At 37.3% G+C, this 27,634-nt stretch overlaps 1 protein-coding gene across 1 annotated transcript; it reads left to right on the plus strand.

Annotated features, from left to right (window-relative positions):
• Positions 1-21,174: 21,174 nt before the first annotated feature.
• LOC113356479 (magnesium transporter MRS2-F-like) lies at positions 21,175-25,621 on the plus strand. The gene is made up of 5 exons (XM_026599633.1): positions 21,175-21,938; positions 23,043-23,171; positions 23,833-23,984; positions 24,839-24,971; positions 25,166-25,621. Exons 1-5 carry the CDS (start codon positions 21,324-21,326, stop codon positions 25,469-25,471), a joined length of 1,335 nt encoding a protein of 444 aa, XP_026455418.1. The 5' UTR covers positions 21,175-21,323; the 3' UTR covers positions 25,472-25,621.
• Positions 25,622-27,634: the final 2,013 nt, after the last annotated feature.

The following is a 27,634-nucleotide window of genomic DNA, read 5'->3' on the forward strand; positions in this document are numbered from 1 at the left end:
GTGCGTTTGGCCAGGAGCCTGTGTCTTGGTTTGTCCTTCTTTTGCGTCTTTGGAGGAGCTGCAATGCTTGTTCGGGATTCAGACTTGCGCTTGCTCCCTTCTGCAACAACGTTTGTAGAGGACTGCAGGTTGTACTGCTTGTGATCAGCGTCTGCTTCCTCGAGTGTCACGTGATTCCTCAGTCTTTGTGGACTTTGCTTTTAACAGAGTCGGTGCAGTGGTTGCTGATCTCTTCGCGCTTCGTGAAGTTCTGAGAAAGTCTGGAATCGAAGATTCTCCAGTAGAGCTCTGTAGACCGGGAGCATGCCGTTGATACACAAATCTACCAGCTGCTGTGCTGCTCTGTGACATTTGGGTCATGATAGTCCAGGGCCTGGACTCTGAATCTTTTCACGTAATCATTGGGATTCTCACTGACCCTCTGGAACATTCTTCCAAGATCAGAGAGAGTGACTTGCTCTGACACGAAAAAGTACTTCCTGTAGAAGGCGTTGATCATTTCTCCCCAATTGTTGATAGTCCCCGGTGCGATGTTGTTGTACCAGGTGTATGCTCTGCCTTTCAAGGATTTTGAAAACTCTTGAGACGAACAACATGGTTATGTTCATGCTCTCCCAAGGCTTCGAGAAACGAGAGACATGTTCTCGAGCATTGCCAGTTCCGTCATACAGAGTGAAAGTTGGAGAAATGTAACCTTTTGGAAGGGGAATCCTCTGCGTAGCGGCAGGATAAGGAGGTTGGTGACGATGGACATGTGATGTCTTGTCTTTTCCACGGTTCTCCAGAAGGCGCTCCACGTCTTCCCGAGTAATGAAATTTGATGGTTCCTTTTGATGAATCTGCAGCTTTGCCAGTTTCATCATCATCCACTGTATGGATTGGGATTACTTCAGGATCAGCAACATCTGAGGATTTCTCCTTCTCTTTTCCCTTTTCTTGAGTCTTCTCTGTCATCTTATCAGTAAGAGTTTTGAGATAATTACACAGCTCCTTCTGTGTAGCAGCCATGTCGTCTGATTCTTTGCGAGAGTCTCCTGCACTTTGATAAGATCAGCAATGGTAGGTGGTGGATTTCCTCTGACTTCTTCAGGGTGTCGACCGAACAGGGGATGACCTTCAGCGTGAGGAGGAGTAATGTCACCACCGTCAGTGTTGGAGGCCGGAATCGTTTCCGGGATATTCTGATTGTCATTGTTGTTGTTGCTAGTACTAGCGTCGTTTGTGTTGGAACCTGTAACTAACCCAGACCTAAGACCAGCCATCTTGTGAAATCGTGAGATTGCAACCGAGAGATTAATCTCCCACTGTGGTCGCCAATCTGTGAGTGGGAAAAACGATTTGCTGGTTTTTACGGAATTGAAGAGTCGACCGTGTGGAGACTCCTTGAACCGAGCGAAATGTTGAACCTACACAGATGCACTGCAAGAAGGGAGTGCTTTAAGTTCGAGAGATCAATCTGTAAGACCCCGGCCTAAACCAAGAACAATGGTCGTTCCAGAGTCAATTCGGTCACAAGAGAGGATGGGTTGATCTGTAGGAGGGAACTGAGAAATACGTGAGATCAATGGTGATCTGAGATTGTATGTGTTGTGAATTCAGCGTGAAAATGCTCTGAATGATTGAATTTTGCTCAATTGAGAGTAATTTCTGTGAGTTCGTGTAGACGAAAGATTGTCTGTATGAACTTTGATGAGAAATTGCTCGTTTGGCGAATGTTGTTCGAGTGTTCGAAAAATCTGTCTTTTCAATCAGGATTCAGAGACATTTTATAATGCCGGAGTTGAAAACACCATGATCCCATGAAGTGTGACAGTTGCTGGAATCAGAGAGTGGGAAATGGGGAAATCATGTTAAAACCAATTACTCATCGTGCGGAGACTTGGTTAACTTTCCACCCACTACTTTGCTGACTCTTCCAACTGATTGCACGACTTGCTCACATTCTCATCGTGGGTGAACACACGTGTCGTAGACCGCCAGACCAAAACCCTAGTTAATATCCCCCCATGTGACACGATTGAAATATCGTGGAGTCAGTTGCTGACTTTATGGGACGATGAGTCCATGTATTGCTGAGTTGAACATGATTAGCAAATGTTCGAAACTCATGAATTAATGTTGTCTGCTGACGAGGTATCATTATAACCTAAGACGAGCAAACTGTGTTGCTAAATTGTTGAATATTGTAGTTGAACCAATATCTTTGTTTGAGCAAATATTGCGTTCGAGCAAATATTGTCGGTTCGAGCAAATATTGCTAGTTCGAGCAAATATTGTTTTTGATGAATTGTTGGTAGCTGGACCAAATAAAAATTAATTTAAGTTACTGACTGCTGGTCGAGCAAAATAAATGAATGTTAATCATGGAATCAACATAAAATTATCAGAGTGTTCGAATCTGCTCAGAATCACGTTTCTGCAGCTCTGGATTCAAAACCCTAATTTTACCGAATGATGATTTATTGCAAATCACACGGGACCGCTACATGGGATGACGGGTTCACCATATAATTCCCAAATGTTCGAATGAGCACAAATACCAAAGTCTCTTGAGGACCAGTTGGTGAAAGAATGATTAAATGTTGATTTAATCATTTAATGAAATAATGCTCGTGTGAGCGACAAATCATAAAACCTGATGTAGAAAATATGAGGGACCGACCAAGAGGTCATGACACCGGCTCTTGGTGGTCGTGGGACCAGTAGATGGTCGTTTGAGAGAACTTCCAATTGTTTGGAAGGAGTTCGAACCTAATATGTGCAACTGAGCAAATTAGGTTAAAATCATTAAAACATGCGGGACCAGCTGTTTTCAAGCCTGAGGTCACCCTTGGTCGGTCAAGGGGATGTGCCCGTGTCACCATGATGTTCGTGCTTCAGTCCTGAGAATTTTGATATTTTCTGGTGCACGTTTGAGCAACATTTGGAGAAAATATGAAAAATCCATGGTTTTGCTGAAAACTGGGAAAAATACATGAGATGATGAAAATAATAAATAAACAAGGAATCACAAGGTGTGGGACTGGACACGGCTAGGGCATGGCCGGCCGGATGACACGCGGTCCCACATGATTTTCCCAGTTTTATGTGATTTTATGTATTTTTCTCTGATTTAAGGAAAATTCCATGAAACTGGAGAGTTTGGCGAAATTAGGGAACTTCCATGAGATGAGAGACATAAATTAAAATATAAAAAAGGGAATGTGAGTGTGGGACCGGCAATGGCCGTGGCATGGCCGGTCGGCCAATGGGAGCGGGTCCCAAGGCACTCTTCCCAATTTTATGTAATTTTGATGATTTTAGATAATTTTCATAAAATCAAAGGGATCTGTTGAAAAACAAGATATTTTGTTGAAATCAGGGAGTTTACATGAAATCAGGAAACAAAACACCAAATAATAATAAAATAATGGGCGTGCGGGACCGGCTAGGGCATGGCCGGTCGGCTATAGCCCGGTCCCACAAGTTTTCCTAATTTTTTAATATTTTTCATGATTTTAGAGAAAATACATGAAACTAGGTAATTTTAGGGAAAATTCATAAAATCAAGGAATTTTCATAATTTGAGAAGGAATAATAAAATAATGGGACGTGAGGTGTGGGACCGGCCAAGGCCAAGGCATGACCGGCCGGCCAGCGGTCCCGCGACACCTTTCCCTAATTTTATTATTTTTGATAAAATCATGTGATTTAGATAAAAATACATGAAATTAGGTAATTTTCATGATTTTAGGGAAAATTCATAAAATCAAGGAATTTTCATAATTTGAAAAGGAATAATAAAATAATGGGACATGAGGTGTGGGACCGGCCACGGTCCAGGCATGACCGGCCGGCCGGCGGTCCCGCGACACCTTTCCCTAATTTTATTATTTTTGATAAAATCATGTGATTTAGATAAAAATACATGAAATTAGGTAATTTTCATGATTTTAGGGAAAATTCATAAAATCAAGGAATTTTCATAATTTGAGAAGAAATAATAAAATAATGGGACGTGAGGTGTGGGACCGGCCACGGCCAGGACATGGCCGGATGGTGCTCGGTCCCGCGACACCTTTCCCTAATTTTATTATTTTTGATAAAATCATGTGATTTAGATAATTTCTTTGAAATAAAAGAAATTTGCTCGAACAAGAGGATTTTCATGAGATCGTGAAAATAGTAAAAATATGATAAAATATAAAATTGGGCGCGGGACTAGTCACGGCATTACTGGCCGACTGGTGAGCCTAGTCCCCTGACGCTTTTGCTTAATATTTTATTATTATTATTTTCCCTTCCTATTTTGCATAGGTTCCTCGTTCATTCGTATTTTTGAAATGCTCGTTCGTGCATTCAAAATGTTGGTCTGTGCATTATCTTCGAATTACACTTGCACCATTTTTGTCAGGGCTTATTCGATGCTCAGATGCCTGTTTCGTTGAATATTTATTACTAACCTGTGGAATTTTGCTGAGAAGAACCACAGATTGAAGTAACGAAATATAACGAGGAATCGTAGAATATTGCTGGATATTCAGGCGATTAATTGACGACTCGTAGAATATTGCTGGATATTCAGGCGATGGCTCGTAAAATATTTCTAAATATTCAGATGATTTAAGATAATTAATTGCTGGCTCTATACTAGAATGGCTTCCTGTCTATGACCATTAATTATCTGAAGGTTGAGCAATATGAACTTGATGGAGTGTCATATTCCTCTTGCATAGTCGGGGAAAACTTGGTTACATCCCGAAGACGTTGTCGCTCTATACTAGCAGACATGCTGTCTAGGAGCCGCCCAATATTTCGATTCTATGCAGTATGAGATGTGTCGTGGCCTCAGCTGAGAGACTACACATCTACATCTTCTCTGAGAGACTTTCTCCATCAGAGGTGGTATGAGCTTTCATGCATAGAGACATGAGTCTCGATACTCATCCGATTGTCGGATCCAGAGTAATTACTGAAATTGCTCAGTATTCATGAGATGTGTCGTGGCCTTAGCTGAGAGACTACACATCTACATGTACTCTGAGAGACAACCTTCTCAGTCAGAGATTTTATGACATGAGCTTTCATGCTTTGATGAGAGACATGAGCCCCAATACTCATCCGGTTGCCGAAGCTGGAGTATAGTTTTACAATTCTACCCTTTGTCGAAAATCCACCATCTACAGCGGCGAGGACAAGGCTAGGATTTTGCATCATGGCCAAAGTTAGGGCTTGGCGGCATGGCCAGGGCTAAAGTAGCTCGTGGCATGTTACTGCGGTAGAGTGGCATGTTGGCATGTTACTGCGGCAGAGTGGCATGTTGGCATGCCGATTAATATGTTGTTGCGGCAGGGCGCGTTTGGCTTGCCAGTTAGTATGGTAGCGCGGCAGGGCGCGTTTGGCCTTTTATGTATGGTGTCAAGTTTATAGCGAATTGATTGGTCAAGAAAATGGGTCGGCCAAACATAAGGCGCGGCCACACCGCTAGTGCTTGTGGCGCATTTAAAGTGACCTGATTAGTCGGTAGGAAAGAGAGGGGCCGGCCAAGCATGGGCGTGGCTACACTTCTGGTGTGAGTGTGGCGGCTTTAGAGCAACATGATTGGTCGATGGGAAATGGGGCCGACAAGTATGGGCCCAGCCACAAATTATGTGTGTGTGGAGAGTTTAAAGCGACCTTATTGGTCGAGGGAAATAGGGTCGGTTTAGGATGGGGCGTGGCCAATGGCAAGTGGCGCCAGCTAGCCTAAGGCATGGCCACGCCTCCCTTTGCTGTTGCTGCTCCCTGTTTTCTGATTCTGGGCAAGGTTTTGCACCTACTAATCCATGGAGGATTAATTTCCTAGTTTTCCTAGGCTTACTTTCGACAGGCAAGGTCTGGTATATTGTGTAAGGCGCAAAAGTAATTGATTGAATTATATGTGTAGGCACAGATCTTTTAAGTTCATTGCCAAAGAGCAGCATGCTTTCTGATTGAATACTTTATGCAAAGACCTTATCCTTGATATTTGGAAATTCGTCCTAGTCTGCTGCGAGTGAACACAAATTGTCATGCCATATCAACATTAAGGGTTCGGCCGGGGAACATAGCATATAAAGCATTCAATAAACTTATATTAAGTGAATATAGGCAAGGCGCCGAAATTTATAGAACATCTGGGATGGTTGCTACATTCGCCAGTCTGGATAAATTTCATGTAAATATATTGAACGGCTCAATAAATATGCTAGTGGAGAGGTTAACACTCATGGCTCCGTTTCCTTACAGAGTGACGTCACATCAGATGCAAGATTTTACGATTTTAACCCTAAGCTAAAAACCACCATCAAGACACATGTAAAACATTGTTCCCTATGATGAAATCCTCACCTCATACCCATACATAATCACATTAGCATTCAAATGATTATGGCGATGTCTTATCTACAAATTTTAATGGTTAAACAATAAACCTCGTATTGTATTCCTTAATACTATGTCTATCTAGAGTTCAAGTATGCTTCGCAGTTTTGTTTTCAATATGCACGACTTGAAAGATACGTTAGGGAATGAAACAGTTCAAGTCAAATATCACTAACCTCAAGTGTAAGGATAATTTTTGTCGTTGTAGCTCCTTGTTTCTTCACATCTTCAAGACTTCGCAATACTTGTAATGTCTCATATCCTAATACTTTCAAGTTAACCTATACGAAGTTGACTCTAGTACATAATCAAGCGACTCTTAACATGAGTTTTGATTCACTAAAATATAACAACCAAACTTGACATACCAACGCTTGGTGGGTTCAACCGAGCAATGCTCTAACAGTATTGTTATTGCTATCGATATTAAACAACAATGATGTTGAGTTGACACTGTTAGAGCATAGCTCGGTTGAACCCACCAAGCGTTGGTATGTCAAGTTTGGTTGTCATATTTTAGTGAATCAAAACTCATGTAAAGAGTCGCTTGATTATTTACTAGAGTCAAATTCGTATAGGTTAGCTAGCTAGTTACTAGGATATGAGACTTACAAGTATTACATGAAGACTTGAAGAATGTGAAGAAGTAAAGAGCTACAATGATGACATCATCCTTCCACTTGAGGTTAGTAATATTTGACTTCTACTGTTTCATTCCTAACGTATCTTTCAAGTCGTGCATATTGAAAACATAACTGCGAAGCTGTGGATGATTATACTCTAGTTAGACATAGTATTAAGGAATTACAATACAAAGTATAACGTCTATCTTTTGAACTTCGTATATAAGACATCGACATAATCGTATGAATGCTATTGTGATTATATATGGGTATGGGTGAATATTTCGTCATAGGAAACAATTTTTTACATTTGTTTAAAGGAAGTACAATTCATAAACTTGATTTATGAATCGAAAGGGAAATCACTAGGCTTATTGGTATTGTTATTCATTGCAAATCTTTGGATTACCAATATGTGTGTTTAGTATAACCGCTCATAACTTGTTTATGTATCTTGGTAAAACTATTCACAAGGCCTAACTTTTGTATTGGTATGACTTTTATTAGTGAAACCGATCTTAAGTAATCACCTTAGATGGTATGATCGATATTTGTAATTGGTGTGACCATTCCTAGTCATTGGGTGACCGATCCTAGAACTTGGTTGGGACTAATCACAAGATGTGTAACCGATCCTTGTAGTAGGTTAACAAGTTTTGGAAATTGGTGTGACCGTAACTATAACTTGTGCAACCGAATACAAGTTTATACCATATATATGTGGTAACCGATCCTAGTACCTAGTCAACCAACTTTTGATAACTAGTGTGACCGATCCTAGTACCCACATGGAGGTAGAACCGAAACTTGTTTTGGTAGAACCGCTAAACCCATGAATGGTGATTGAATGTTTTTGATCAATCACATAATTCTTGGAAATCAGATGAACCAATTCTAAACTCGTTTGGAAGTGTGGCAAATCGGTTCCAAGATTGTAAATATGAAAAAAGATTTACAAAGGAAAAATGTCGACATACTTTGAACATGTGCAGTAACTCTTATCTTTTATTGTTCAAAGATATTCCTTAAGAGAATCCCGGATCGAAATAAATTGAGAATATTTTAATTAAGGTTTTTAGTTTTATATGCTTTTAATTTCCAGCAATTAAAATGCATATCTTTAGAAAATAAAAATTGGTAATGTGCATTTACTAATTAGAGATTTTCTACTGAGATTTCGGTCTATATTTGGACAAAGCATTTCCAGGAATTATGAAAACCGAATTTGGAAATATATTACATATCTTGAGAATATTTTCGGTTTTGGAAATTCCTTGGTGTCCAAACTTCCTTGGTCTATAAATATTGAAGTTTGCATTTCAAGCAAACTAATCCTCAAAGCCAGCAAAACTACCTAGTTGTGTTGTTACTGGTGGAGCCGTCTATTCGGAGAGGAAAGTATCCTAATTAGGTGAAATCTCTTACGACCGCTCGTTTTAAAGACTTCTTTGGGATTGGGAAGCTCTACGAGTACCGTTGGTGGGAAACTAGGTAACTGTAATTTATTATTAGTTTTCGATTGATTTGATGGACTAACAGTGGTTGAACTTTGATTGCACCTAGTTTGTTTATGCTTGGGAATCTTCTCTTCTGATATAAGATTCACTCAAATTAGATCAAAGTTTCGACGGGGATCTTTAAACTGTTTATAGATCTAAAGACGTCTTGTGATGATCCATTGTTAATATACTCCATTCTGTGTGTGATTGATCACAAGAGATTCAAGTTGATTGTGTGCAGGTATTTATTGAAGATCTAAGAAGATTTGAAGACGAAGAAGATTGCTTGTTTGAGTTCATAATCTTTCGTGTGCAGAAAACTTGATCGGCTGGGGATCCAACTATAATCGGTTTATCTTTTTGATAACCTTGATTGATTAGTTGAGTAGATCGACATCAATATATTGTCTTTGTGACTAAGAAATATTGATTGCAAAATCTAGACAATTACTTTGGTAGTTGTATTGAGATAGATCTAAGAACAAGACAAAGGAGTTTATTGGGATAAACGGAAGAGCCTTTTGTCAAACTCATATCACTTGTTTGAAAAGAGTTGTTACCGAACAAATTTGTTGTTCCTTTACTGCTTAGAATACGAACCAAAGAAATTGTTCCAAGTGCGTTACTTATTACAAGTTGGAGGCGCAGGGATACAGACTGAACTAGGTGAACTATAGGTTTAGTTGCTTGGTCTCAACTATACGAAGTTGGTTTAGATTTTGTATAACGGATTAATCCTGAGAGTATTCAATTCTACACAAGGTCCCGGGGTTTTTCTTCATTTGCGGTTTTCTCGTTAACAAAAACTTGTTGTGTCTTTTACTTTTCTATTTCCGCAATTGTAATTGTTTTATTATAATTAGAATTAAAATACACAAACGTTAATTCATATTTACTTGATAGCAATCCTATTGTGTTTGGTTAAGTCCGAACCTATTATCAAGTAAACATACTTTGTTGTTGTATTTTCTCGATCTTGTATCCATAGTCAATCACACAAGTTATCTTGTTGTCGTATTGTCTTGATCTCATATCCATAGACGATCACATGAAGTGTGAACCGATTAGTTGTATTGTCTCGACTCATTCCATAGACAATCACTTTCGGAGAAAGGACTTATAGGTGGAAAAGTTTTAGATTGAGGTATATTTGGGAACCCTCGTCTTTTCAGACACGTTCAGAATCGATGGAGAACTTGAAGTAACGAAGAATTCAAGAAAGTTGAAGAGCCAAGGAAATCATGCATGATTCATCAGAAGCTACAAAGTTTATTTATTTTTTAATCCATATGTATTGGTAGTTTTGTCACTAAAATTGATAAAGTGGGAGACTGTTAGAGCATTGCTCAGTCGAACTCGCAAGCTTGTTTGTCAAGTTTAGTTGATCAAAACTATATACTTGATTTCTAGTCTACTTATAGCTACGTCTCGGATTAGGATAGAAGTGTGTAGTTGAGCTTTAGACTTCACGACGTTCACCAATTGAAGAAGAAGAAGATCTATGGAAGAGCTTGGAGGAACTTTGTTGACAAAAGGTATGTGGAGACTAAAAATTATCTATGACTCAGAAGTCTATTCAATTTTATCTACTAATGAGACTAAGTCGTATAGATATGTAGACTTTGTGTTATACACATTTGAAATTTCGAGCAGACTTTATCTCATTTATATATTTCTCGAAATACAGGTTTGAAGCTTTCTTAGCTTTGGCTTTACTTCATCATCTACTTGACAAGTTTAGTTGTAACAATTTATTTGTTGGAAACTAAATATTAAGTGAAGAGGATCATTTGAAAATTACCGTGAACATCTTACATGATTTGTGTGAGACAATCATTTGATGTTAACTTGGGAAGTTTCGTAATGATCAATCACTTGAAAATTACTTGAAGCTAGTAATATGTGTAAGATTACCATTGTTGTCTTCTAGGGATGTTTCACTGATTGAATGAGAGTTTAAGAACTACTACCAATGTATGGTTACATCACAGTATGCATATCCAGTATGCGAACTATGAAGTACTGGTTCAGGTCCGGAATTGTAGTTTGCGAACGGAAAGACTAGGCAAGTACGGAACTGTGGTTCGTGTACTCAGTTAACGAACTCAGTGATTAGGTTCTAAAATCTATAAGTATGGCAATTCATACTCATGAACTCAGGCTCATTTGCGAACTCAGTTTACGAACTAAAGTCCCTGGAAATTTAATGAATTAAGGTATGCGAACTTGCTTTGCGAACCGTGACATTATGTTCATGAATTGGTTCTTGTATAAGTACTTTGTACAATTATAAACTGTTGATGGTGGTTTTTAGCTCAAGGTCAAAATCGTAAAACCTTAGCACTGTGATCCTATAAAAGGATAAAAGCCACTTGAAAGTAACAACTGCTCAAACCTCTTTACTTACACATGTATTGAACAAACTCAGTATATATGTATGAAATTCATTCAGAATGGTGCGCATAGTAGCAGTCCCAAATATTCTGTGAATTCTATTTTATGCCAGTATTATTAACTAATGCATGTCTCGCCTGGTATTTTCCTATGTTATGTTCCCAGCAAAACTCTCGTTATTGACATGACATGACGATTAAGTATGTTTACTCTCAGCAAAGTAGCATGAATCTCCCGAAGTGTCAATATTGAGATCTGCATGAAAATACCCACACGGTCTACATCACTCGTTGACAAAGGGAATCTCATATCGACGCGCTTTTAAGTTAGCTCGATCACGCTTGAATTCCTTAAGGAAAATCTAGATTGTTAATATCAGTCTCAGAAACGATCACGACCACACAATTTGTCCGTGCAATTCAACAAACCTAGACCACTCCTGGCAGAACTAGGTAATTACTACATCGACCGCCTGTGGGCCCACCAACGTCCCAACCAACTGGACTTTGCCTAAACGCATCCCAACTTTGTCAAACGCCAACCCTAAGTAGGGTGATCGCGCTATTGAAAGAAGATCGAACGAGCATAGATCATCTAAAAAAGTCTTAAAAGCGTCACAACCGTCCAACTTTGCCAGCCTGGCTGGACGGCTTGGATTACTCCATGAGTGATTAGGGAAGTGATAGCACACACACCGGCGGCTCAGCTTTTGCCCAAACTATAGCAGGCGTGATGCTTCTAAAACCCTAATTTGGGTCACGGAAATACGGTAGCGTCTTAAATCGATCACGACCATCCAACTTAGCCGGCCTGTTTGGATGGCTTAGATCGCGTTTTAGACGGTCAAGGAGGTGCATATGAGTTCACCGCCGGCCCAATCCTATTTATGTTCGATCGACTTACCTGTGGGAGGTCTGTTAGAGAATTGCTCGGTCGAACTCTCATGCGTTGCTATCTCAAACATGTTTATCAATGTTAGTGATCAAAACTATAAGTCTTGATTTTTATCCTACATAGCTAAAGGTCTCGGACTAGGATAAAAAGTGTAGTTTAGCTCAAGACTCCATGACAATCATCATACAAGACGAAGGACTACTCAAGGAACTGGTGGATCTTCATCGACTAAAAGGTATGTGGAGACTTGGACTTATCTTTCACTCAAAATTCTATCTATTCTATCTCCTACTCTTGAGACAAAAGTCGCGCTGACATATAGACTTTCATTATACACATTTTTTATTTCGAGCCGAGTTTAACTCGCCTATCTATTTCTCGAAATATGTGTTGGTAAGCTTTCGATTTAGCCAAATTCATCTTTACCTAGTGATGAATGTCATGTTATATTTCAATCACTGCTCTGATGAAAAATGGTCTGTGAATAACGGCTACATAACGTCCTCTGAGAACGTTTCAATGATTGAAATGAGAGTTTAGATTACATAACCACTGGTAGGATATAAGCATTGTTGTGGAAACACATATAGTCCTTATTCCTTGAACCAAAGTTTGCGAACTTTGTTGATCAAGAGAAACGGAATGTGGCGTGAGCCAAGTCCGCGAACTGGCGGAAGTTCTCGACCCGAGAATTTCTGCTGGAGTTTGTGAACTCCTTCCATGAGCTTAAGTCCGCGAACCCAGTCCGCGAACTTGAGCAAGTTACATCTAAAACCGGTTGTTCTTGAACTCATGTTTATTTAAGCTAAGGAATGCTTTTGCAAACCGTGGCTATAAAGTTCATGAAACGATTCGAGTGAATCAAACCGTTATTACTTCGATTGTGTCTTTTGTAGTTACATAAGATCTAAGCAATTGAAAAACTCTCTAACTAGTTCATTTGAGTCATTTGAACTAGTTATGGTGAAGAAGAATATGGTGGATATGAAAGTGATCATATGGCTAACCATTTGGTTAGCTATTGTTGAACCAACAAATGTTAATGTTTGGGAACGGTTCGTAAACCCAAAATTGGACATTTCATTTGTGTGTAACAAGATAAGTTTTCGATCCAACGGTTGAGAAATATTAGCTTAAAACTAATCAGGTTTTCATCTAACAGTGAATATTGAATGCTTTGTTACCAAGCTAACATTGATTGCAAACCCTGATTTGAAAGACTATATAAAGGAGAACTCTAGCAACTGGGAAACCTAATCCCCACACCTTACGTGTGATACTAGTTGCATAGCTATAGTCGATTCTCCTTTAACCTTTGGTTTCTTCTTCTAAAACCAGATTAACGACTTAAAGACTTCATTTGGATTGTGAAGCCAGAATGATACTACTTTTCTTGTAGTTGTGTGATCTGATCTTGTATCTTCTATGGATACGAGTACGATTGTAATAATTGGCTCGAGATTTATATCCCCGAGAGGCAAGATAGAAAAGTAATCGCAAACACTTCGTCTCATCGTTTGTGATTCCATAATATCTTTTTTCGTTGCGTCGATTAGGATTATTGTGGGGTGATTGATAATACTAGGCTGTTCTTCGGTAATATAAGTTCGGTTTATCAGTTGGTTCCTGTTCACCTTGATTTACCAAAAGACGGAACAAAACTCATAGGTATATTCGTGGGAGACGGATTTATCTATCATCGTAGACTTTTCTGTGTGATACAGATTTGTTTATTAAAGTCTTCGATTTTTGGTCGTAGCAACTCTTAGTTGTGGGTGAGATCAGCTAAGGGAATCAAGTACGTAGCATCATACTGGGATCAGAGGCGTAGGAGCATAACTGTACCTTGGATCAGTGTGAGATTGATTGGGGATCAACTACACTCCAGACCGAAGTTAGTTTGGAGTAGGCTAGTGTCTGTAGCGGCTTAATACAGTGTATGTTCAATCTGGACTAGGTCCCGGGGTTTTTCTGCATTTGCGGTTTCCTCGTTAACAAAATTCTGGTGTCTGTGTTATTTCTTTTCCGCATTATATTTTGTTATATAATTGAAATATCACAGGTTGTGCGTTGTTCAATCAATTAGAATATCCGACCTTTTGGTTGTTGATTTAAATTGATTGACACTTGGATATTTGTTTTTGGTACCATCCAAGTTATCTCTCTAGTATTTGATAAAGACTCGCAGATTTATATTTGCTTGAGTATATATTAAATCTAGAGATTGAGATATAAACTCTTTGATATAATTTTTATCTAGATTGAGTCTGACTGTCTAGTTGATTCTCTAGAAAGTATATTTTAGTTTGTCCATACAGATTGCTAAGCGAAATATTGGGTGTAGTTGTTGTACCCCCACTTTTTCAATTGGTATCAGAGCAGGCAAACACGTTTAAGACCTTACAAGTCTGTGTTTGTAGCGATTTGAGGATGGACGATAATATCTCTGATAAATGCATCACCAGAAATAAAGGCTCTGTCTTGTCTAATTTTATTAAAGAGAAAGATTCTTCAATCTCGAATATAGACGAACCACGTGTTCTAACAAGACAGACAGGCTCCGACATGTGTTATCACGATTACCCTTCAAAAGAGTGTTTCTCTCTAAATGAACGGGAAATAACTAAAGAGAGTGAACTGATGATAAGTTTTGTTAAAGTTCAAGCTGATCAGTTGAAACAACATGTCGAAATTCTTCTTGGGGAAATAAGAGACTACAAATCCAAAAACTCTGAAGATCTGCTTTTTCTTAAGGCTTGTCTTGAAAGAGATATATTGTAAATCAAACATCGCTTGAATAGGCTCTCAATTCAAGGATGTTTCAGGATGTTCTCTAGACCATCTTCATCATCCACAACTGTGACTGAGGAAGATCCAAGAAAAAAGTCAAGGTCTTTTTCTTGTGTAAAAGATATGCCTATACCCCCTTGTCAAAAATGGTAAACATTACATGAAGGAAGGAAATCTCCACAAAATGCTAAGACAGTACTTTCTAACATACAGAAAGTATGTCTGTTTGTGATTCAAGTGAACAGGTTAGGAAAACCAGAATCTCTAGGTTGAGTAACAATTCCCTTGTTCATCTTCAACCCACCTTTGAAGTAATATTCAAAGGAATAACTGACGTTCGTATGTCTAAAGCAATTGGTTTCAGTACTCATCATGTGTATCCTATCAGGAAAGTCAGTTCTATGAGTTCCTTAAATGTTCTGACTCAGAAAAGATGTCTTAACATTCTGAGAGAAGATCAGAATCATTCCAGCTTCAAAAGGGAAGTTAATAATACATTTGATGTGAGCAAGGTATCAGGAAGAAGCCGACATTCTTCAGGTAAGAATCAATTCTCTGAGTCATGTATTTGTAAGGATGAATTTTATGCTTACCTTTCACATCATAATGGTTTTTCTTCTATATTTCGTAAGGAAAAAGATAACCAAGAGCAATGTGCATTTAATGAGCCAATTGCTCATACTTGTGCTAATTAATCACAAGGATTAAGATCTTGCTCATAAAAAATCCTGTTGAGCAAGTTATGTAAGATTCAGGTATACTATGGAAAGTTAGTGTTCTGCTTAGTTGAGATATCCTCTTATCGTTTATAGCTAAACTAGTGCCTCCAGACAATATTACCTAAAAAGTATTTTTGTATCGTTTCTCTCTCTATGCATTTTCTTTTTCATCTTTGTGGGCTGCTACACATGTTCTCTAAATTACTCCTCCGGTAAGGAATCTATTGAGCCATTTATGAATTCTCATGTAGCAAAGGTTCTTTTGTTGTTTTATTCTTTATGGGCCATGTTGTATTCGCATGTGTACACTTGTTACCATCACGAGTCAAACGTTTGGAAACCCTAAAGGTCTTCTTCCCTAAGAAAACATATAAATACCAAACCTCTGAGTCACATTTGCGTACTCTAGGTAATTTTGGTTTATCAAGAATGTCGTCCTCTTCACAATCGTGTGGTTTTTCTAAAGGCTTTCTTGATAAAGGTATTGGTTTTGAATCCGAAGGGAGGAAGAAAAGAACCTTTGTAGATGAAAATCATCCCAATGCCTCGTGTTACTATGCGTATACTCATGAGAATGTTGAGAAGGATTATATGATTTCTGCTGAAGTGGTCCATGACTTTCTTAAGTATTTTGAGGAAGCATAGTAACACGAGGCATTAGGATATGATTTCTGCTGAAGTGGCCCATGAAGCTCATTGATACTATGAAAAGTCTTAATGTGTTGAAAACTGAGTTGAAAAAGGTCTCATCTGACCTTGGTCTCATAAAATCTCTCATCAATGATCTTCACAAAGAGAATCTCTTCTCTGGAGATGCAATGGATGCTGCTAATCACAAGCTCAAAGACACCAAGACTCGTGAGGATCCTGAACCGTCTATTTGACCTTAGTTCGTGTTCGGCCATGGCACAGAAGTCTGCTTTTGTTCCCTAGATTGTTGATTTTTTTTACCTAGTAAATCTTCTATTTTATTTTATTTGTTTTAGAAGAATAACTAGAGTTTGGAATAACCACTATTGTGATTACACATAGCTATGTCCAACATTTTCATCTTCATGTTTTTAGATTTGTTGGTTTAAACTCTAAATTTGTTTGGAAGATGATTTTTGCAGTATTAATCTTTATGATTTTATATGTTGCAATATTGTTATGGGATATGTGTGTTTACGCCCGTGAACTTGACTGTCCCATATCTTGTCAAAAGTAAAGTCTTTCAAATGCCGATATTCATATGTTGATAACAGAATGAGTGGACTTTTGACAAATACAAAAGTTAAGCCTATATTGTCAATTTTTGATGAAAGATAGGTTAAAATCTTTTGTTTGCAAGGATTATGTCTATTAAATGTCGTTATGCGAATATTGATGGAAAATATAATGAATCCTTGTGTATTCCGCAATAATTGATCTTCCCTGATCCATATTTTATGTATTACTGTGAGGCTCCGTGAAGTGTCTTATGTTGAGCATTGAGCGACCAAGTTGATTATTTTCATGATTAACTATGTTGTTGTTCCGTAGGGTACTTTATGTCGAGCATATTCAACTAAATTGATCATCTTGTTTGGTTATTTAGTTGTTGCTCCGTGAGTTTTCTTATGTCGAGCACGACCAATTAAATTGATTACTTTTGTGATTAGTTTGATTGTGTATTTCGATTAGATTAATTATGGATTCTCTTGTGATTAATCTAATTGTTTATTTTGAGTCTACATAAGTTCACTTATGTTGAGCATTTGTCGATTAAATTAATCATGGGTTCTCTTGTGGTTAGTTTAATTGAATATTTTGGATTCAAATACATACTTGTATGTGATTTGTTATGTCCAAAGAAATCCTTCTTTTCCTTCGAAATTAAGGTCGCTTTTGTTGTTCTCTCGGGAATGACATTTTATGGGGGAGAGTTCTTTTTGAACTTGCGCTTAATTGCCAAATCTTTGTGGGGAGTGCGGTTGTGGAATATTATAGGGGTTATCTTGTATCTTTACAAACTCCTTGATGAATTCATTTAGCTTCGGCTTTATGATTGCATCTAAATAAGATGATATACTTTTACTTTCTTTTGGTCAAGAAATGTCTCTTTCGAAAATTTCATTAGGATCTTGTTCTTGTACCTTTGCCAATTTTATTGACAAAAAGGGGGAGAATTAATATGTAGTTCACACTACAAATACATATGGTTTTCAGATCATTATGTAAGGGGGAGTGGTTTCCATGTGAGATGGAGTATTGACTAAGGGGGAGTGATACATATCACCATAGTATTGTTGTTGAAGTTGTGATAAAATTGGACTTTGACGCTGTGTAATGATACTATGACACTGTATAACAGTGATTGAGAACTATTGTTTTCTTGTTGTTATAGCTATGGATTTTCAACAACGATGATGCTAAACTTACAACCTTTGGGATCATTGGAGTACTTGGAAGTGATAAAGATTTCGAGTAATGTTGAAGATTAGGCATGTGGAATAGGAGCTACAAAAGTTAATTTATTTATTTTTTATATTCCATATGTATTAAAAGTTATATAAATTTCTCTCCCATCATTATCAAATCAAAAAAGGTTGCCATCTCAAATAAGGCGCGAAAATATTTCCTTATGCTTTTAATAAGCTTATGCCTCTTGAAAGGCAAATCCAATCACATCTATAATAAGCGTAGCATTTTATAAGATAGGCTACAGAATGCTCCAATAGAGTCTATCCAAAAGATCTACATTCTCATAGTTCATATCTCCTCATGGAAGATGGGGAGATTATAATGCCTGCGGGCGCTGGTACCAGTAATCTGTGATTTTTTCTAGATATGCATACACTTGAGAATTGTGTGCGATCATAGTTAGTTAACATTGTTGAATATTCATTTACAGTAGCTACAAAAATAACAAAAGATGGTGGTTGTTAACCCCTCTAAAGAGAAATATTGACATATGTGATTGGTTGGCATACAATCCAAGTTAGGTTGGATTAATTTCTCGATTGATGTAATTTTGGATCCAAACTTAACACCTTAAACATGCCAAGCCTATTAATTACTGGTTGGTGTAGTCATATTGCGTCTTTATACGAGAAATTCCTTCGTTGTAAAAATGATTTGAGGGTTCTATTTTTTTTCAGACCCTAGGATTGATTCAATAAATTTTTGTTCTCCATGTATGATAAAACCACGAATCCGGATTATGTCAGGTTGAACAATCCTTTATGTGTTTTTAGAATTTGGTATAAAACCAAGAATTCGATTAATTAGTTGATGCTACCAAACTTTATAGGTCTCTTGAGGAGTCCTTAAAAACACAAAAATCCCCGCTTTAGCAGCATAAATTCTATTTTTTTTTGGTTTATTTCTTAAAATCTGCAGTTTGAATATTATGCTTGCTTAAAACTTGTCTTTGATGTAGACTATAGTTATGATTTTGGTGCTTATTTTCTATAAGTTAGCGTCCATGAATCGTCAAAAGTTGTACTCGTTTCCCTTCCTTTCAGGTTTTGTCCCATGTGGTTTTCCTGGCAAGGTTTTAATGAGACAACATCTCTGACGTCTCAATTTCTTTTAATGTTGATATTTATGCTCTTTTTCCTTCATCCATATTTTTTTCCCATTGGGTTTTACTGGCAAGGTAGTGAGGCAATTTAATTCAACATGGTGGTCATCCAAGGGGGAGTTGTATCAATTTCGGTTATTTGGTGGATTTCCACCATTAACTAGGTTATTTTGTTAGGCCAACTCAACATAACAAGCCCTTAGTCATTTGGATGTCATTCCGATTCACATAAGGTATGGCCACAAATTCAGTTTTGTTCACTTATGGTAATTTATCTACATCTTGGCTCTTTGTTGAAGAAACTACATCAAAAATTTCTTCAAATCATCTCGAGAAGCTAGCAATCCATGGCACAAGTCCTCAATGTTTTGAAGAAGAACGTAAACTTAGCAAAAGTATTAATTGAAGACAATACTGCTTGTGCAACATAAAAGAAGATTTCATCAACTAGCAGACATCTTCATGAAAGCACAATGATCTTCTGCATTCAAGAAATTCGTTCATCAAATTGGAAAGTCAACTCAAAGATTTGCAAGCCAAGATTAGATTGAAGTATTTATTAGGGGGGGCGCCATCAATAAAGGTGTATTTACTGAACTTATCGTGTTGTACTCTTTTTTCTTCGTCAAGGTTTTGTGCCATTGGGTTTTCATTGTCAAGGTTTTAATGAGACAACATATGCGTGTCCAACACTGTCTGAGTCTTTACATGCTTATGCAATTTCAGGTTTTTCTCTTTTGAGTTTTCCTGGTATGCTTGTAATGACTTAGCCAAAGCGGTCATCAGGGGAGTGTTATAAACCATTGTTTATTTACTAAGATGCCCTTCGTGTCTAAGTTTAGGGTTTACATATCTTGGACACCAAGTCTTCTATCTATATAAAATAGAGGCTTAAACATTGTATTCTATACACACATATGAATAAAATTTCTCTCCCTTTTCTTCCCTTCTACTTTGTGTCTCCTTCTCTATCTTCTGTTTTATAAGAATATCTCTTTTTTATTCTAAAACATCTTTAATTACCTAAACAAATATATTCTCATTGGAAAAAAATCTGGAAAAAAAATACGGCTACTCAGTAGCCGTTTGATACTATTCATACGGCTACTCAATAGCCGTATCGTGTAGCGAAGGGAAAAGAGGGCGCCATAGTGAAGTTGCCTTCCTTGTGCTATCCCTTCCCTTTATTTGGAAGGCTATTATTAGGGCGTCACATTCCATTAGAGGGGCGTCACCTAATAGGACAAAAACGGTTCACCCAGAAGTAATATCAAAAATCCCTTATCTCAAATAATTTTGTAATGACCGAACAACCTTTAGTTAATTTTAATTTTATTAGATAATAATTAATTCTACGTTTGGAATCAATCCAAACCTGGACGTGAAACCAATTTTTACGGTTGGAATCAACCCAAACCTGGACGTAAAATCAATTTCTACGGTTGGAATTAAAAGGAACCTGGACGTAAAATTGAAATTTACGGCTAAGTTGACGAAAGGAAAATTCACTAAACTAAACCTAGACGTAAAATTGAAAATTACGGTTGGAATTTAACTAAACCTAGACGTAATACAACATGAAAATCAAAGTTTACAGTTGAATTGAACTAAACCTAGACGTAAGTTCTTCAAAAACTAAATTACGGTTGAAAAATCTAGTAACGTACCCAGACGTAACACTAGCAAAAAGTAATTAAAACCCTAATTTTACTTCGATTTCATTCAATCTAACCTATTTTAAGCACAAAAACAAGTAAACAAAGATGGGTATGTTCGAGTATTACCTTACATACACCCTGGATTTGTTCGATGAAATGAATTCAAATGGATTTACGATGAAAAGGATGAAGAGAAAGAGGAGAGGAAGAAGAAGAGCAATTGAAATGTGAAGAATGAAGAATAGAAATTAGGTTTTGTTTCTGTTTTTAAGTTTTAATTTTAATTGAAGGATAGTTTGGACAGTTGCTATTGAATCAAAAGTACCCCATAACCAGATTTTTGGTCACTAAATATCCAAGTGAAGCCTCTCTATTGGATGATGATGCTCCAATAATAGCTTTCTTTATTTGAGGTATAGGGAAGGGATGCCCTCTCCCGCGGTGCTTGGTCTAAGAAAAAGATGTTGTTACTTGTACATAAAATTTTCCCTACCACTGTTAGGTATCGGACTATCGGTTTTAGAGAGTCTAGTAGTCTACATGAGTACAACCAGAATAGAGACAGAACCAATGACGCACCCCACGAAGCTCCCGCCAAAAATAGAAATCTCAAACCTAACGTTCCACGCAAAGAATATAAATGGTCCCTATTAATAAAATAAACCCTAATATAAAAAGAAGCCAGATTCCGTGACCGGTTTGAGTCAACCGCATAAAATAACTTTCGCCGATTTCCACCATCCAAATCCAAAGAAATAACAAGAAATCCCTAGAAATTCAAACTTATGAATCCCGACGATCCCTAAGAAACAGAAGAACAAATGCATGATCACAGAGGAGGAGGTGCAACGCCACTAATGGCACCACCGCACCACCAACAACCACCACCGCCACACCAACAACCAAGAAGAAAAGGGGCTGGAATCAGATCATGGTTAGTAGTATCAGATTCAGGTAAATCACATGTAGAAGAAGTAGGGAAACATCCAATTATGAGAAGAACTGGTTTACCAGCGCGTGATTTAAGAATTCTCGATCCAGTTCTTTCATATCCATCAACAATACTTGGTAGAGAAAAAGCTATTGTTGTTAATTTAGAACATATCAAAGCGATTATTACTGCTACCGAAGTATTTGTATTGAATTTTAAAGATCCTGTTGTTTCTCCTTTTGTTCATGATCTTGAACAAAAGGTTTCTGGTAATGAAAACCCTAATAAGGCTGTTACTGAGGAGGAATCACCAAATGGTAATGAAGAGGAAGGTTTGCTGCAGTTTAGGGATTCATTTCGTAATTCACCTGCTAAGAATGGTGATGATAATGTGGCAAAGGGATTGGTAGATGTGCCGAAGACGGGTGGGCCTGTGGTTTTGCCTTTTGAGTTTAAAGCGCTGGAAGTTTGTCTTGAATGTGCTTGTAAGAGTCTTGAAACTGAGGTATATTTGCTTTGGATAACTTATTGGCTTATTGCTTCTTCATTGTGGTTATTATCTCACTTATAATGCTTTGTTGACAATGGTTAGGGAAGAAACAATGCTGTTTGCACTTATAGGTCATTGATTTTGCCAAGTGTGGGACATTTGTTTTAGAATATTGTTGTTGTAACCATGGTTTTAGATTTTGGTTCTTTGAATTTTGCCTATGGACTGGGAAGAATAAAACTATATTGGTCTGCCTCTGCACATTCATTCATTGTTCTGGATAGGCTCCAACTTTTCAATAGGAACTGTAATTCTTTCTACAGTAGGAAGTATAATGTATAGTCCTAGTGATATACCATTGTGTCAGAATTTTTAACATGCTAATTTGTTTAGTTTTTTTATTTGGATTCTGATATTGTACTTAACCATCAATTCGAATTGTACATTTACTGGCATCAAACTCTACTAATTTCATGTCTCCGGAGCCTATGCCTCTCACTGATGTTCTGCTATTACATTTGGGAGTAGTAGGGGAAACCCTTGAACTAGTAAAATGCCTTACGTGAAAAGCAAACTTTGGTAGTTAGAGCCTATTTGAAAAAACTTCAGAGTGGAGAATTACTGATATGACGGACATGTACTTCCTGAAAAATGTCAAAATCCTGAAAGATCTAAACTCTGAAGGCTTGAAGACCACGAACATGTCACAGTAACAACAATTCTGGAAATTGGTGATGAACCACAATGTGTTTCTAAATGCTTAATGCCTTGGTTGATAATTTCCTGAATAGAATAGTAGCCATCACAACTGAGTTCTGGCCACGATAAGAAACCAATGACTTTTAGTAACCATTGGTCCAATAATCTAAACTATAGCGTGGTAAGCTTGGACCCTCTTGCTTCGTGGATCCAATATAAGACACCGAGTAAGTGGTAGGAGATGGTAGTCGATCTGCTTATATGCCGTCTGCTCCACTGAATATAAATAAACCGTTATTTTTTGTTGTCTCCATTAAGTAATGAGGTAACACTGTCAAATTTGCCTTTACAAGTTTTTTGGGTTTGTAAAAACTAGAAGTTTGCTATTATCTCTGAATGTTTCCTGGTTTATTTTCCCAGACATCCACACTGGAACAAGAAGCATATCCAGCCTTAGATGAGTTGACCTCTAAAATCAGTACGCTTAACCTCCAACGTGCTAGACATATAAAGAGTCGTCTAGTTGCAGTGTTTGGACGTGTGCAAAAGGTAAGTTAATTTCTGTGTTTCATTATATGTAAGAGTAAATAATGAGTAGCATGTATCGTTTCTGTTGTTAAATTATGGCTTAAAGACCGGTTGAAGTTAATTGAAACTTTCTCAATAATTTGGATTTTGGCAGCTATTAATTTATCCTTGAAGTTCGACCCTAAAACTGAAGCACAAACTCATAATTTTTATATTTCATAAGTAGCTTTTGTTCGAACCATTACACCTCTGTTTGATCCTAAACAGAAAACTGTACCCTCTCTTTGATCCTGAATTTCAAGATGTTGTCTTCTGTCCCAGGTGAACTTTAGTAGAATCGCACTCCATAATTGATTAATATGCTCAAACGGGTTTCTTTCATGAAAACATGTACTCAAACTAGGTGATGCAAATGAAAAAGGAAAACTTATTTCGTTCTGAATTGCTGTTAGATACTTTGCATTGAGCCTTTAAACAGTAAAGCTGAAGTAAAAATATCGTGCACTTCCATGAATGTTATCCTTGACCACCTTTTTTGCATCTCTATTAGTGACTAAAATTGAAGTTAGGATCAAAGTTATACCAGGGCATTTTTTTAAACTTTTGCACCATTCGATTTTTCACATATACCGCCCAATTCAGAAATACACTCCCCCCTTTCTAACTCTTTATTCCTTTTCAGGTTCGAGATGAACTTGAAAACTTGCTGGATGATGATATGGATATGGCTGAGATGTATTTGACAGAAAAGCTTGTACATTTGGGGTCTGAAGAAGCTGCTTCAAAGGATGATAATGAAATAAACAATGATGAATTTGAGTCAGACAATGAAAGGTAAGTCATTATGCTCGCTCTCATTTAAGCGATGTGTATCCATACAATTACCAATGTTCATAACACGTCTGGTTCCTAATTGGTGACGTCCTACAATTGAGCATACATTCACCTACTTTCGAGTATGAAGTCATGCCGTGTCCAGTTGCCCTTGATAATATGTGAGTTTAAGGATTGAACTTTAAGCTCCACCCAAGTAATGTAGAAATTACAGTGTGCAAACATCCAAGCTCTGATACCACTCTGTCACGACGACTCACCCTACTATGTCTTCCATTATTCTCCCCACTTTAGACTTCAGTTGAAGTACAAGTGCAAGTCAACTCTCCTAGAGAGCATTGGCAGAGTATGAGTGCAAGGCAGATATTGGTGAGTCACTCTTCTAAATTGTTGGATTTTGAAGAGTTGGTGAGGTCACCATTGGCTTATGTCAAACTTTAGAGATTATCACTTGAGGGGTCACATGCCACGGATATGGTTTAGATTGCGATCAGCAGTATCTATCTCTTCCATTATATTCTTCAACCATCTTCCATTTAATTTTAATGTGCTGTCTCATTGTTATTATGTACAAGAATGGTAAGTACATATCAAGTCATTGCTCTTTGTATGAAACCGACTTTGGTAGATATTTGACCTGTCTTCATTATTAATTGATTACATATGTTAGAAATATCCTACTCCATATCCTGTCAGAATGCTCATGTACCTTAAATAAATGATTTACTCATCCAATCTTTTAATTCATCATGTTACAGTGTCGTGATTGACCATCATACTTTACCGTTGTTAAACAATTTAAAAGAAATATTGTACAAACATTATCTTATTGTTAGTGCCGTTTTCACTTTCAGCGATGATGATGATGAATCGCAGAGCAACAAGAGCAGTATGCTAACTGGTTTTAAGCCAAACGTTGAAGAGTTGGAGATGCTTTTAGAAGCTTACTTTGCACAGATAGAAGGAACATTAAACAAACTATCAACTGTATGTTATCACTAACTCTTCATTTATTATCTTTGTCTACTACACTTGACTAGTATGAATATTCCCTTTTCTCTGAATTGATATACTTTATTTCCTTCAAACGACAGGCTTATTAGTTTATGTTGAGTTGGTTGGACTGAATATATTTTCGATCACTGGTTTTGCTTATCATTTTTTTCTTTCTTGAACTGAAGATGAGGGAATACATAGATGACACAGAGGATTACATCAATATAATGCTGGATGACAAACAGAATCAGCTTCTACAGATGGGAGTTTTGCTGAGTACAGCGAATTTATTACTAAATGCGGGAATTGTAGTTGTAGGAGTCTTTGGCATGAATGTTCACATCGATCTCTTTGATCCTCTTCCCGGAGAAGATGAGAATAATGCCTCTTCTACAAGGTTTCTGCAAACTACATGTGGTACTTTAGTTGGTTGCCTTGTTTTGTACTTCATTTCCATCTTCTTTGGTAAGAAAAGAGGACTTTTGGAATAAGCAGATTCAACTGAAGGTATGCCTCTTTTAATTCAGCTCTCATCAATGTAATTATTTTTCAATCCTAAGACATGTTCATTGAAGAAAGGCCCAATTTGTACAGTTGAATTCCTTTGCATTTATACATGAAAGTTCCTCTTCCTTCCTTTCCTACCAGTGCTACATTCTTTCCTACAGATATTTTACTTAAGACTGGCTGTTGAGTAATTACTAAGAATCCTCTTTCCTTGGTGTACAACTGAAAACAATCCTGTACCCTTTTTTATTTTTGGTTGTTGTTTAGCTCCTTTTTTTTTTCCTTTTAAAAGAGAAAGTGTTGTACTTTAGCTCCAATTGCGCTTTTTTTTGTGACTTGAAAAACCCATCGGAGGGCTTGTTGGGGTTCACTTTTTTTGCATGGCTATACCCGAACATGAATGTTATAGAGAGGAAAACAGAAACCTGCACTGAATTAAAATATCCTGAGTTTTTTTAAAAGTTCTTTTAAAGACGAGATTTCCAATTTAGCTTGCACCAGTTCTACCTTTTCTTTTTCCCTTTACTTTTCAGTCAAGGCTAAGAGGGCAATAGGCTAGTGGTCAAGGCGGAGAGGGTAGTTAATTACTTGATTAGAGGTTGGTCCAACTCTATATCCCTCAGTAGTGCAATGATATTGTTCTTACTTATCCTCGAAATGTTGAACTTAATCGTGGAGTTTCATATCAAAAGGTAAAGCATCAACATCAAGAGATTTCTGAAATGCTCTTTTTCCTACATGGGAGTTGGACGACTATCTTGAAGTTCTAGTTTGAATTTGGTTTGAACCTCCTTTCTCATTGTGGCTGTTGAGTAATTATTAAAAATCCACTTTCCTTGGTGTACAAACAGTCCTGGTCCCGGCTATCTGCTTTTTTAACTTCGGTTGTTGTGGTTTTGCACCTTTTATTTAAGAATAGAACAAGTTTCCTGCATTAGCTTCGAGTACGATCTGAAACACCACAGGAGGCCTTGCTGGCATTCAATTTTTGCTTGGCTACACTGGGCCCGAGTATACAGAGGAAAACAGAAACGTGCACTTGGAGTTCATCATGTGGTTTTTAGAGGAAACCTATTTTGAGGCATACTAGATTTTTTTGAGGCATACTAGATAATGCCAAAATATGGGTCACTAAATAAAAAACAACATCACCTCTCATCCACCATTTTTGATAATGGCATAACTACCCTTATATAATTAGTGTAAATGATTATGATTAGAATTGATTACTTATGAATTTTAAGGATTGATTAAACATTAAATTATTAGTGGTGAATTAGTAGAAAAATCAAATTTATGTGAGAGAGTTGGGATTTTTAAGAGGAAGAAAAAGAAGTGAAGAAAAAAAGCTTGGGTTTTGACTTTTGATATTTTAGTGAGTAGAAGTGACCAAAATGTGTGATTCAAATCAGAGGTAAACTTCTATCGAGGTTTAATTTCCTTTTATAAGTTGAATCTGCCAAAAAATTGAATTTTTAAAACCCAGATCTGCTGACCAGATTAACAGTTCGGCTGATAACTTTTGAGCCGAACCTCTGTTTTTTTGAAATTATACCTAGGCTCGGCTCAAAAGTTATCAGCCGAACTTCACTCAGAAACTGAATCATCCACTAGGTTCGGCTTGAAAAATTGAGGTTCGGCTGAAAAATTGAGGTTCGGATGGAAAATTGAGGTTCGGCTGAAAATATTGTAAAGTCGCATTAGCCGAACATAGTGTTTCTCTAAATCATACACTAAGTTCGGCTCAAAATTGATACTGCTAGATCAGCCGAACTGATCTTCTGAAAACCGTAATTTCATCTTTGAAATCATATTCTACCGATCAAACAAAATAAAATCAATCAAAAACAAGATGGGTTTGTTACGTATACATTCTAAAATACATCTAAGAGCAATTGAGATTTGGATTTCGCATTCCAACATCGCTCACTTCGATTCGTGTTTCTTTTGTTTGATTTATTTCTTTATTGAATTGGAGTCCTAGATGTTTAACTTTAAAGTTTATTTTGATTTTTAATTTTAGGTTTTTGAGGATAAGGGAACTATGACAAATTGAAATTATTTAGGGATATATAGGTAATTACACTACCTTTAGACACCCCTTATAAACCCACCCTAGATAATATAATGGATGAGTATGCCTCAAA

Source organism: Papaver somniferum, chromosome 3 (assembly GCF_003573695.1).
Source record: "Papaver somniferum cultivar HN1 chromosome 3, ASM357369v1, whole genome shotgun sequence".
NCBI classification, from domain to species: Eukaryota; Viridiplantae; Streptophyta; class Magnoliopsida; order Ranunculales; family Papaveraceae; genus Papaver; species Papaver somniferum.